We start from the raw sequence: 12,989 nt of genomic DNA, 5'->3' as shown, positions 1-12,989 counted from the left end.
ACTGCCACACCTCAAACCCTCAAGGCTGCAGTGGAAAAAGGAACAGAGCTGCACAGTGGTTGGTGGGGGTGGGGGGCTTAATTAGACAGACATTTTAGCTCTGTGAGTTTAAACCTTAATTATAGCAGCGCCATTTCTAATTTAAAACTGCTGTTCACTGCCTCTATTTTAACCACACCATGGCAGAGAAGGAAAAAGAACAGAAAGAATGGCCCTCGTCTTTGTGACTATTTCATGGGAATGCGCAGTTTCTGGCCCTTAGTCTGTCGCGTGACTGGCGAGAAAGAGCTGGTCGCAGGATATTATGCAACTGCAGCCGTCTGGGGTGGAGCTCCGGCTTGGCGCCGAATTGGCCATATGGTGGCGCAGACATGGAGGTGAAGGGCAGGTCAGGGTGACCACCTGTGCCCAGAGATTTCAGAAGCCGTCCATGTGCCTGGTGCTGTCAGGCATAAAACGGGCAGTGTGGTGCCAAGGTGCGGCACGCACCTGCGGGGGGATGTGCAACATGTTTGCCGCCGTTTGCTGACGTGGGGGAATAAGGGACGAGCTGCTGGGGCGGTGACCAAAGCGGGGCGGAACTCAGCAAGCCTAAGGGGTGTCACTGTCTGTCATGTGACCTGAGAGTGCAGGTAAACACACACAGGCACATAGATACACAGACAGACACGACAAGGGCACATACACGAACAGACAGAAAGGAAAGACACATGTACACAAGGAGAGACTGACAGACAAACGGCAGGGACGCACACACACACGGACAGACAGACAGACAAATGGCAGGGGCACACACACACACACACACACACACACACACACACAGACCGACAGTCATGACAAGGGCACACACACAGACTGATAGAGAGGAAAGACACGTGTACACAAGGAGAGACAGACAGACAAACGGCAGGGGCACACACACACACACACACACACACAGACCGACAGTCATGACAACATGACAAAGGCACACACACGGATAGATAGACAGACACACACACATAGACACACACACACTCACACATAGACATGGACACACAGAGACAGACAGACAGGCAAACACACACAGACATGCTACTGTCTTTTTGAGCATCTCCCTTTGACATTTATCTCAGTTAACTGAATGGGCTGAGGAGTCATTATCAGGTGTTGACTCTTCCGGAATGTTCTGTCTTCAGTCCCCTCCTGCAGGCTTCGCAAAGCCACGTGCATTGCTGTGATCATGAGTCCGTACACCTTATTGCGGTTCATCCGCTCCCTCTGCTGCCAATAAGTTTTCCTTTTTCCAGTCTCTTTGGACGCCATGTGCCCAAAACAAGATGGATTTGATCAATAATCCACTTGATTCCACTGCAGTCCATGGTATTCTTCAGATCCTTCACCAGAATATGACTCTGCTGCTTCTCTCTTGTCTGGCTTTCACATCCATAAAAGGGAAACTCCACATTCTGACCAGCTCTGTTGCTCCTTTTAACGGAGACATCAGTCTGTGTTTCTCGCTCCTTCATCAGAGCCTTGCCCAGTGCAGAGTCTCCTTTGATGGACCTTTTGTTGTCAGTGAAAAACAAAAAAAAATAGATAACAAATTTAGTTTTTAAAAAACAGATTAAATTACAAATAAAGCTTTCCATATTGTCTGATTTTCAGGTTCTATGTAAGCGCCTTACCCGCAGATGGGTTTTATCGACGGATTGGCCGCATGCTGCGACTGGCGGCGGTCGTCGGGCCGCGGGATATGTTCTGCAATATTTGATGCATTTTATGCGATGCACGGCACAGATCGCAACGCAGATCACCGTCTGTGAAGCCAAATTAAATTCAGCCGTCAGTCGCACGGAGCTATTTGTGAATGCAGTCTCGGTGACGGGGAAGACATCCCTCTGAGCACAAATGCACGCCGGCACGTTTGCACGGTGCCGTGTGAGGCACACCGCTTTCCCTGTGATGTCATTTCCTCTATTGACCTTGGCCGTTTTCAGAGGGGCTGGATGAAGGTGATTAGAAAGCATATGTGTAGGTAAGCGTGTTCTAAATCAGACTGATGTGAGCAGCAGCGTACCGAACCAGGCTTCAGGGCTCCGTCTTGTAGCGACCGCTGGTACTCTGGAAGATTCAAGCCCTGACTCACTTCGGAAACGGCAGCCGGACGCGACGCTTGTGGTGTCAGAGCATGGCAACGTCATGATTTAGATTATCCAGATCAGAGGCCCCCTCCTCTGAGTGTAGATTGCAGATGGTGAAAGCCTCCCAGAACAGGGCGGCCTGTAAATCTCCTATGCATCCGCAGGCAGATACACCGGCCAAGTGGCGGGGAGGGATCTCACGCTGCCTGATCAAACGGATCAGGGTAGAAATTAGCCAGGAGCTGCTGGAAATAAGGTGTTTTGTGTTGTGATTCTTTGTTTTTTATTCTCTCCATGTGCAGCACTGTTGGTCAATGTGAGCCGGGGCTTCTGGGTATTTTGGCAGTAATAAGACCCCCAAGCTTTTTATTGGTGATGTGTTGTCCAGAAGCCAAAGGACCCCCACTCTGTGTGTGGAGTTTGCTGGCTCTCGCAGGGAGCGTAGCCTCTGGCCAGTCCGGGCGCACCCAGTAGAACAGAGGCCTTCATTTGACCCTTAATATCTGTGTTGTGAGGCAGCATATTTCCAAGAGCACCGCAGAGTGTTGAACTATGGGAACTTTTGAAGTACTGAATAAGTTTAAATAATGGCGAGAAAAAGCTTTTCATCAGAGCGCCTCGTAATAATGCAGCCTCCCGCCGCCGGGCTCCCGCCTACATCTCTGTGATAACGGAATCACCCAGCGACGCTTAGCAACGTGCTCGCCAGCATGCCGCTGGCCGCTTTGAGCTGCCGGAGATTCCCCAAGCTGATTTACTTTAATCCCGAGAGGCTGCAGTCAGCCGCTTTGAACGTAGCGCCATGTTCAGGCACCGGATCGGCTTCTCCAGTGGGGGGTGCCGGCGAGCAGCTGCCTTTCTGTAGCTTCTTCCGTCCTCTTTTATCTGGAGCGTCCCTCAGTTCATGGAGACATCGGCATGCGCTGCACGTATGTGCAGTCGGCGTTCCCGGTACGGCTGCTCCGGGAATCATCCTTTTGTGTGTGAAATTCCGAAGGTGGGAATGCCGTCCCGGAGATAACGGCTGGCAGTTGGCCTTCTCAGCGTGGCGGCTCCCCGACGGAGTCCGCTTCTGGCTGAACTTTCCTGTCCTCCGTAACGCTGTTAAACTTGATTTAATTTTATTCTTATAGGAGCACAGCCAAAATTCTGAGCGGAATATTCCAGTCAAGCGCCCTGTCCAAAACCACTCAGTATTGTTTTTGGGATATTTTTCCGTAGTGAGTTTATGCTGGGGGCCAGCGCCGGGCTCTTGGCTGATCCCAGCGTAATGACGTAGCGTGGCCTGACCCCGTAACCGGAGTCTCACACGCAGCCCTTAGTCGCTGTGCACACTGTAAACATTAACCGTGAGATGCTGCTAATCACACACCAGTAATAAGTACAATAACACACTGTGCATTTACATTTTTCTTGCACTCACAAAAAGAAAATGTCAGAAACACATTGATTCTGATGAATTAACTGCTGTTTTCTTTCTTAGCCATGTCTCCCTTGAATATAAGTAGTCTCTGTACTATATTAAAAATGTTCTTTCCTGGGAAAAAATCTGAAGCTAATTGTGCTCACATGTGTCACGCGAGTCATGGCAGTTGCGTCAGCTTTATGGCTTTATGACTTTTTTTTTGTCTTCATCCAAACATGGTTGGTGTAACGTCCCCTTGCCAGGCAGAGCACAGTGTGACCCCGCATGGCCTAGCGTGACCCCGTCCGACCCGGTCCTTGCTGGGGGACTGAAGGAGCAGGCCTGGGTCTCCTGGCTGCGCCGCTGTTTCTCACCAGCTTCTGTTAGCAGGGTCTTTATGGCTAATGACAACCCACCAGCTTTTGTTAGCAGGGTCTTTATGGCTAATGACAACCCACTCCTTTGCAAACTTCAAGGCACGATCGCCAGCTTCCACACCGAAATGACCTCCCTGGTTGTTAACTCATGTTAACCGTTTATAGCCTGACTGATATGACAGATTCTCAGCTAGCTGGGTTGCCTTCCTTTGTTAGCTGTGTAACTAACCATTAGCTTACAGCCAGCAGAATGTACATACCTCTCCTTAGATTACAGTTTTCCCAAGTGGTACTTTTTACAGAAATATTACACTGGGCTGTTTTACCAAAGGCATTTAGGTTAAGCTTCTTGCTCAAAAGTACGTCAGCAGCCCTTCATCTGGGTCTTGAACCAGCGACCCTCTAGTTATGGGCTTTGAATGGTTTCTATTATCTGCATTGTGCTGGACTGCTGGTCTGGGGACTGGGGTCCTTCAGGATTAGCTCTCTGGTCAATTTGTTTCCAGAGTAATTTGCACCTGTGCCTCTGTTTTCCCATTAGGAATCCTGTGCCGGGAAATTGACACAGGTGCAGTAAAGTATTCCAGCCAAGAGGGGGCAGCAGGTCTGGAGGGAGGAGCCTCACGCAGAAAAGGATGGGCAGCAGATGCATACAGTGTCCCCTGACTGTAGGGCCCCATCAAGGGGCATTTACAGTGTGGAAAACGGCTCCCTTGTTATCACACACATCTCATTAGCTTCCCAGCTGTCAGCAGCTGTGTGTTCCTGAACGGACCCCTCCCCCACTAGAAACGATCTTCATCATTTGCCCCTTGGCACGCCCCTACATGGATTACTCCCTGTTTCTTGTAGACTGAACGCCCTGCTGGGCCAGAGTCAGACAGACTGGCTGGTGACCAGACCAGTTCACCAGTTTCTCGAGGTCCTTGGGCATTTTGCCCACACGCTGTAATGCTGTGGAATATTCAGCTGCCAAAAAAAAACATCACGTAAAAGTTGGCTTGAAACATTGTCTTTCCTAATACCTGGGTTATTTTTTTCCTGATATGAAATGTTGCAGATTTATCTTCTATCTGGTGAATACTGAAGGAAACAGTAATGGTAGGAATAAATAAGAAGCCTCCGCCCTTTGACCTTTAACCCTTTCGCTTTAGCCAGTGACGTCCTTCCTCTATCCTGCAGGCCAGCCCCGGATAGACGGTGAGCCACCCCGGCCATCTAGCGTCATCATCGGGAATCGGCCCGTAACAGTGACTACTTCTATCCCTCCGACCAGCACCACCCGCAGGCCCAATGTGGCGGTGCTGGAGGTGACGTCTAAGAAGAAAGCTCCCCCCCAGCTCCAAGTTCAGGTGGGGTCACCCCTGACCACAGTTAGGAATGCACAGAGCAGTGCAGGGAAGTACTTCTACAGAAAAGGGCTCCTTGCCTCGGTGTTCACAGCTATTGGTGAAATTCATTTGACATACTTGTCCTGTGGCACTTGTACATCCAGCTATCTTCTATAGTCACTGATCCAGTGGAGGGTCTCGGTGAGACTGAAATCTATCCCAGAAAGCACTGGGCACTAGGCAGGGGACCCCAACTGGGACACCAGCTCATTTACCCTCAGTTAATTTACCATTTGGAATAAATTTTTTTATTTTCTTCAAATCATATTCATTACTGTCTTTAATTTCTAGAAACATAAAAATATCTGCAGAAAATACAGACTCTATACATATATGCTATATATTTGCATTTGCCACCCTGTTAGTTGAGTATTTTATGTGGAACACATGTGTTTAAAATACTGAACAGCACTTAGCTGATGTTGGGCGGATTGAAGCTCATATGGATTGGAAGCATTATGACCTTGGAGTGCCCACTACCCTCCTCCAGCCCACTGTTTTACCCATCCAGTGCCTTCTGCTGTTTGCTCTGTCACTGAGATGCTTTGTTCTGACTGGTCGCAGGTCCTGCAGGGTGTAGATATAGACAGCGTCTCAAGTCCGACCCCAGAGGCTCCTCCTGAACCTGCAGCAAGCATCCAGGTGAGACTGTAAACACCCAGAGCTGTTAGGATGTGCACATCCTTTAATGTATTGTAATTTTTTCTTTGGTGATTTAGTAGAATCAGGTGGCATGGTAATGCTTTGTTTTTCTCTTTCATAACAGTATGACAGCGGCCTCATTGACATTCCTGCTGGGTGAATTCATTCAGTTTTTTCACATTTATTGGTGGTTCGTATAAAGACTCTGCTTACAGCCTTTACGCACCTTTTCAAACAATACGAAATAAGTCCTGTGGGGGTGGTGGGAGTGGCCTGTAGGATGTTCAGTGCTGGACCCCAGAGTAGCCGAATGTCAGCAGTGAGGTGTAAGTCCTCCCAGTCCCCCCCCCTCCAAGGGCTCAGCCTGGCAGCCCCCCATGCCTGAGAGAGTGGGCTTCCTCTCACTGGGTTTCTCGCTAGCAGTACAAAGCAGGGCATTGAGCGTGTGCAGCGTAACGCGATCCGTATAAGGAGAACCAGAAATGCACATGCAGTGTCCTGTCTGGTGAGAGACACGATGTCCATCCTGGTGAAAGATAATGTCCATGCCTGTGAGAGACGCGATGTCCGTGTCTGTGGGAGACGAGGCGTCCGTGCCTGTGAGAGACATGAGATACCTGAACCTGTGAAAGATGCAATGTCCATTCCTCTGAGCAGCCGTGTGCGATGTTCAGGCCTGGGAGCACCTGGTGCGAGCGACACAATGTGTTGTACCCTGTGTTAGATGTCTGTGTGGCTGTGCAAGATTTTGTTTTCTATTATGTTGGCCAGTGGTTGTCTGAGTCATGCGAGTAACAGAAGAGAACCGGAAATGAAGGATACACTTCCTCTGGCTTCATGAATGGTGCATTTATTGCAAGATCTGAAAGTGCAACGCATGTCTTTTGAAAAATATGTATTGTGAGGATTATGCTGTGAGTGGTGCGTTTGCACGTGTATGTGCAGGTTAGAATTTACCACGTTGTGGGTACCAAATATCCTGTTACTTTTTAGCATGTTTGGACATTTTTCTGGTCCTTACAAGGGTATCCTCAATTTTATAAAAACCCATAACTTCAATCAAAAAAAACAAAAATAACCAAATGTGTTTTGTTTGGAGATGGATGGAGACATCCCCACAGTGATAAAGATAAGTGATATGAATATTAACTCGTGTTTGTGTGTGTACGTGGATGTGAATGTTTGTGTGTGTGTGTGTGTGTGTGTGTGTGTGTGTGTGTGTGTGTGTGTGTGTGTGTGTGTGTGTGTGTGTGTGTGTGTGTGTGTGTCCGTGTCCGTGTCCGTGCATATGTGTGTCTCGACTATGTGTAGACGCGTGTGCAGTGAGACCGCTGAGCAGCCCTCCGTCTCATTGTGAGCCAGGCACGTCTGGTTGCCAGGCAACCCCAGGAACGACACCGTCTGCTCGGCACTGCAGTGGGCATGCGGAACGGAGACGTCTCTGGCCGATACGTCTTGTCAGAGCGGCAGATGCCGTGGCTTTGGGCGAGAGAGGCGATGTTTTTCCCAGCTCGTTTTTCAGAGTGATCAATGGCTTTGCATGAGGGAGTCGTATCTGAGGCTCTGCCGTGGGCTTTCACAGAGCAGGCGCTCAGGTTTGTGTCTCTGAGATGAGGCACGAGAGACCAGCCATTGGCTGGTTATGTCTGCAGCTGTTATTTGAATTGGGGGTGGTCATCTTTAGCTGTGTTATGCGATCTTTTCCTGCTTGTTAGTATAAATAAATGGTCTGCAGTGGCTGAGCTTTATGTCACGACCACCAGAGCATAACCAGGGAGGAGACCGGGATTTCCCTGGAGGGGGGCGCAGTAAGCACAGCCCCCGTCCCTGGCCAGATGTACCTTAGGGCTCAGACATTGTGCAGCCATGGGAAGCAAAAGGCGATAGAGAGTTCGGAGCCATGGGAGCCCCCCCCCTCCCACCCAAGGGGGTAACGTGGCAAGAATTGGCACTTCTCATCCAACTTCACTACGATGTTCGGACATTGGGCTTCATTGAGGCAGGAATTGTGTCATTTTTGATGATGAATGGATGCGGCTCGCACAGAGAATTGGAGAGGGATTGACTTTTCACGTTAAAACTATCCATCCAGCTATCCATATTCCAACCTCTGTCCCAGGCAGCTTAGGGCACTAGACAGGGGTGTATCCTGCACAGGATGCCAGTCCATCCCAGCCTAGGACACAGACAGTCACGGACTGTTGGCAGTACTTGCACCGCTTCCCCTGATGGCATGTTTTTGGACTGCAGCAGTTAACATGCAAACTCCGCCCACAGATCAGGGCGTTGCCTTCGAGCTCCGGCCCCAGTCCTGCTGCCTCCTCATCTCTGCCGCTGCCCCCCCCCCGGCTTTCTGCTGTCTGGATGTGTCTCCACCTGTGAGACATTAACACTGAATTAGGGAGAGAGACAGAAACACTTTGAGCGATGCAGATCGAAGCAGGAGTCTCGCTGGCTTTCCAGGCAGGTTTCCCGTTCCAGGAGCAGCTCTGGGGCAGGCGCCTTCTTGGGTGGGGGGCCACCCCGCCTCGCAGGAGCGTCGGCCAGTGCGGCTGCTGACTCACGTCACTGGCTGGCGAGCTTGTCCCGCCCATCCCGCTGCAGGGCGTGTGCCCAGCCTGCCAAGGCCCCGGCCCCCCCACCCTGCCACCGACATGTTTCGCTCACTGTCCTTCCCGTATATTTCAACACTGGCATGAAATAGACCCGGCCCACTTTAAGGGAACAATCTGTAGTCGGTCCATGGGCGAGACAGGGCAAGGGCTTGGTTGCCGTGGCGCTGCTGGGGGGTTACCGTGGCAATGAGACTGAGGCAGCCTTCTCCAAAACATACGATTCACGTTCAGCTTGGATGTGGATCGTCGCTCTCACCTGCTCAGTTACACTCTGCTGAGGGGGGGGGCGGGGGGTTTGCTCTCTACGTTCCTTATGCTTCTTTTTTCTCTCTTCTCTCCTTCCATCCTTTGCTGTGTTTGCCCGCTATTAACCCCCCCCCCCAAGCATCACCCCCCACCCATCCGCCATCTCTTTTTGTGTCTCTCGCTCTCTCCCTCTGTTAATGGTGTGAGAGGAATTATAATGAAAGGCAGCCACTCTCCCCCTCCCTCCCTCTCTCTGTCTCTGCCCCCCCGTTAATGCTGTGAGGTGAATGGCAATGAACAGCAGCGTTCGAGCTACCTTGGCAGCCCAGGTCTACTGCAGCATGCCCCCCCCCTTCCCCAGCACTGCTCTTCTCCATCTGCAGCCCAGCCGCAGTCCACACGACATGCCCCTCCCCCCCCCAGATGTGGAGGGGGGCACATATGTGGAAGGCCCCGGCCAGAATAATGTGTGAAACAATGATTTATAAACATTTACATTTATAATTGACCCCCTGTGACTATTGCAGGTAACCAGATAAACTGGGCATTAATATGCATGCGGAGTATGTTTACAGAGATGTGTCCTTCCCTCTGTGACCTTGCAATGAGGGGGGTTAGTTATTAGGCTCGAACTATAAATGGCCACAGAATAGGTGCTCTTGAGGATGATGGCTATTTTAAAATGAAGTGAGCTAACTAAGAATGGGCAGCGCCAGGCTGAGCATGGCCAGCGTACACGCCACTGGGACTATTGCTGTTTTTCAGCTTTAAATATGCTGAAACTGGGGCATGATTCTTGGAAAAATTTATAGTACTATTGAAAATACTTGAAAAACCATGCATGTCTGTCGATTGAGACATTTCAAAGTCTGTAGTATGAAGTGTTTACTGGAGTGTGGGTGTGTATATTGGAGTGCTTTGGAAACTGTGTAGCAGCTTTGAGCTGGAGTGAGGTGATACGAGAGCTCTCTGTCAGGCTGTTGGCAGGAGGTTCTCCATCACGGGGCCAATGTGGACTCAGGATAAGAGTCCGGAAAGGGGAGAAAGGAGAGCGGAATGCCAGCAGATGCTCAGGGAGGGTGCCGGAATGAGGGCGGTCAGAGCTGACAGGGATGAGGCTAGTCAGAGGTAGCAGGAGGAAAGAGGTTGGCCAGAGACTGGGGGGGGGGGCGGAATTTGGCCAATCAGAGGCTGCTGACAGAAATGAGGCCGATCAGAGGCTGCGGGGGGAAATGAGGCCGATCAGAGGCTGCGGGGGGAAATGAGGCCGATCAGAGGCTGCGGGGGGAAACGAGGCCGATCAGAGGCTGCGGGGGGAAACGAGGCCGATAAGAGGCTGCGGGGGGAAACGAGGCCGATCAGAGGCTGCGGGGGGAAATGAGGCCGATCAGAGGCTGCGGGGGGAAATGAGGCCGATCAGAGGCTGCGGGGGGAAACGAGGCCGATAAGAGGCTGCGGGGGGAAACGAGGCCGATCAGAGGCTGCGGGGGGAAATGAGGCCGATCAGAGGCTGCGGGGGGAAACGAGGCCGATCAGAGGCTGCGGGGGGAAACGAGGCCGATAAGAGGCTGCGGGGGGAAATGAGGCCGATCAGAGGCTGCGGGGGGAAATGAGGCCGATCAGAGGCTGCGGGGGGAAATGAGGCCGATCAGAGGCTGCGGGGGGGAATGAGGCCGATCAGAGGCTGCGGGGGGAATGAGGCCGATCAGAGGCTGCGGGGGGAAATGAGGCCGATCAGAGGCTGCGGGGGGAAATGAGGCCGATCAGAGGCTGCGGGGGGAAACGAGGCCGATAAGAGGCTGCGGGGGGAAACGAGGCCGATCAGAGGCTGTGGGGGGAAACGAGGCCGATCAGAGGCTGCGGGGGGAAATGAGGCCGATCAGAGGCTGCGGGGGGAAATGAGGCCGATCAGAGGCTGCGGGGGGAAACGAGGCCGATAAGAGGCTGCGGGGGGAAACGAGGCCGATCAGAGGCTGCGGGGGGAAACGAGGCCGATCAGAGGCTGCGGGGGGAAATGAGGCCGATCAGAGGCTGCGGGGGGAAATGAGGCCGATCAGAGGCTGCGGGGGGAAATGAGGCCGATCAGAGGCTGCGGGGGGAAATGAGGCCGATCAGAGGCTGCGGGGGGGAATGAGGCCGATCAGAGGCTGCGGGGGGGAATGAGGCCGATCAGAGGCTGCGGGGGGGAATGAGGCCGATCAGAGGCTGCGGGGGGGAATGAGGCCGATCAGAGGCTGCGGGGGGGAATGAGGCCGATCAGAGGCTGCGGGGGGAAATGAGGCCGATCAGAGGGTGTGGAAAGAAGGCCAGTCACCCTGGGCATCAGGTACATGGGGGGAGCGGGTTCTCAGCACGTCCCTTTTGTGCAAATTACTGAAAGTGCCCCCTCCCTTTGAGATTCTGAGTGCCCTTTTCAATAAACAACGATCATCCCTACTCACCAGCTGGCAAAAATTACCATGGGGGCCTCCCTGCCCTGCAAAATATACCCCACCCCCCATTCAAGCACCTGCCTCATGAAAACTATCTACGTGATACTGCTGAGCATTCAGCACCAAACCACCCCCCAATGGCATTCCCCTGGTCTGCCCCTCACCACGGCAGAGCGTGGAGTAAACCCTGGGAGAGGCAGTTTGCTCCCTGGCAATGGCCATTACCGAGTTCCGGCACCCCCAGACCACCAACCCCCAGAACCAACACCTCTGACACAGAAACATTGGTTTGATTACCATCGTTTTGCGACTCTGTTGCCACTGATTCTAAGGTAATCTGGATACTGATCCTTCATCTTCATTGTGATTCCTCATGTTTTTCACGTGTCTGAGCTATGACATATGATTTAGAGCCAGGCCAATCGAACGGATCCTTCACAGCGCGTTGTTATGGCGATAAGCTTTCTCCCGTCGTCGTGACAAGGAGGGGCTCGACTGGCCAGAGCTTAAAGAGTGGAAAGCATCACTGGCTGCTGTAATTCTGCTAATGATATTCGGCAGCAAACACGACAATGACACACGTCAGTCTGCGCGAGACACACTGAGTCACGCTGAGCGCAGTGCGTACGCAGTGCGGTCGCCGCCTTGCTGTCTCGGGGGGGCACCCACGCTCACACCTCCCCCTCGCACTCTCAGTCCTTCCCTTCTGAGTCCTCTGCTTGGTCCTCCACCCGTCAGAATATTTTTTGAACATGTTGCTTCTTTCTCATTTTGTTGCGTCATTCAGTTGCTTTTCATATTAAACACACACACACACACTCCTAGGCCGTATCTTCCTGCGATAATCAGCAATGTTCTGCACAGATCATCATCCAAAGGCTCCGTTATTCCCTAATTGTCTTAATTACCCCGACCCTGCAAAACCTGAAGAGCTCCTGACACAACGAGAGCCAAACCCATACTCATTCTCAGCAGATTTTTCCAATCCTCTTCCTTTATCCATTCCCTGCTTGAGTATATCTTGTGTATTGCCAGACAACTGTCACTCTTCCTAAAATTAAAATGGGGTCTTTTTCCCTTGTTCATTTCATGAGTGGTGACTATTTGCATCATTCTGTCCCTCAATCTCCCTTCCACTTACCTCTTAATTTGTGTTTCCTTGCAACACGTGGCATTTTGTATGTCGGTGTATGTTGTTCACAGTGCTCATGGTTAATATTTGCCTTGCATAACGTAAAACTTCACTCGATCTGGTGCAATATCGCCATTTTATCTGCAAGATATCTTTCAAAGTAAAAGCATAAAAGAGACTCTGTTTTAGAAAAAAAAATCAGACAGGAATCTTACATAACGTGACCTAGCAGGAGTTAAACAGCGGACATCAAAGATGGTCCTGTGCTTACTGAGCTGCCTGCGTTAACGTTGCCTAAATACCGCCTTTGTTTGTGAAACTGCTCTGCTTTCAGACTGCGCCTCAAACGGCTGCCGGAGAGGAAGAGGGAGACGTCTTTCCTGGTACGGATTTCCTGGCTGTTGCTGACATAACCCAGGTAAAAAAAAAACAATCATCTTCCCTGAGTCGGTCACGTCCAACTGACAGAAGCCGGTGGAATCATCAGATAGCAACAATAATAGCTCAGATTCAGTATGGCTTCTACTGCATCTATACTGGGCCCTTTGAGACGTTTGGTTCTCGTAATTATAAAATCTAGCCTTATGAAACAGAGGCATTGGAGCGAAGGAAGAAAAGAGGAA

The 12,989-nt window shown here is 51.4% G+C and overlaps 1 protein-coding gene across 10 annotated transcripts in view; it reads left to right on the top strand.

The window, feature by feature from the left end:
• kiaa0586 (KIAA0586 ortholog) overlaps positions 1 to 12,989 on the top strand; it is a 147,643-nt gene that overhangs the window by 84,426 nt on the left and 50,228 nt on the right. For all 10 annotated transcript variants that reach the window (XR_007382275.1, XR_007382274.1, XM_048974517.1 and 7 more), the window contains 3 exons: positions 5,091 to 5,260; positions 5,864 to 5,941; positions 12,701 to 12,784. Coding sequence is in view for 8 of the 10 variants with exons in the window: in XM_048974517.1 (XP_048830474.1) it covers positions 5,091 to 5,260; positions 5,864 to 5,941; positions 12,701 to 12,784 (332 nt within the window). In the remaining 2 variants the exon portion in view is untranslated. The remainder of the gene's footprint in view (positions 1 to 5,090; positions 5,261 to 5,863; positions 5,942 to 12,700; positions 12,785 to 12,989) is intronic.

Source organism: Brienomyrus brachyistius, chromosome 14 (assembly GCF_023856365.1).
Source record: "Brienomyrus brachyistius isolate T26 chromosome 14, BBRACH_0.4, whole genome shotgun sequence".
NCBI classification, from domain to species: domain Eukaryota; kingdom Metazoa; phylum Chordata; class Actinopteri; order Osteoglossiformes; family Mormyridae; genus Brienomyrus; species Brienomyrus brachyistius.
This window is presented reverse-complemented; position numbering and strand designations above follow the sequence as displayed.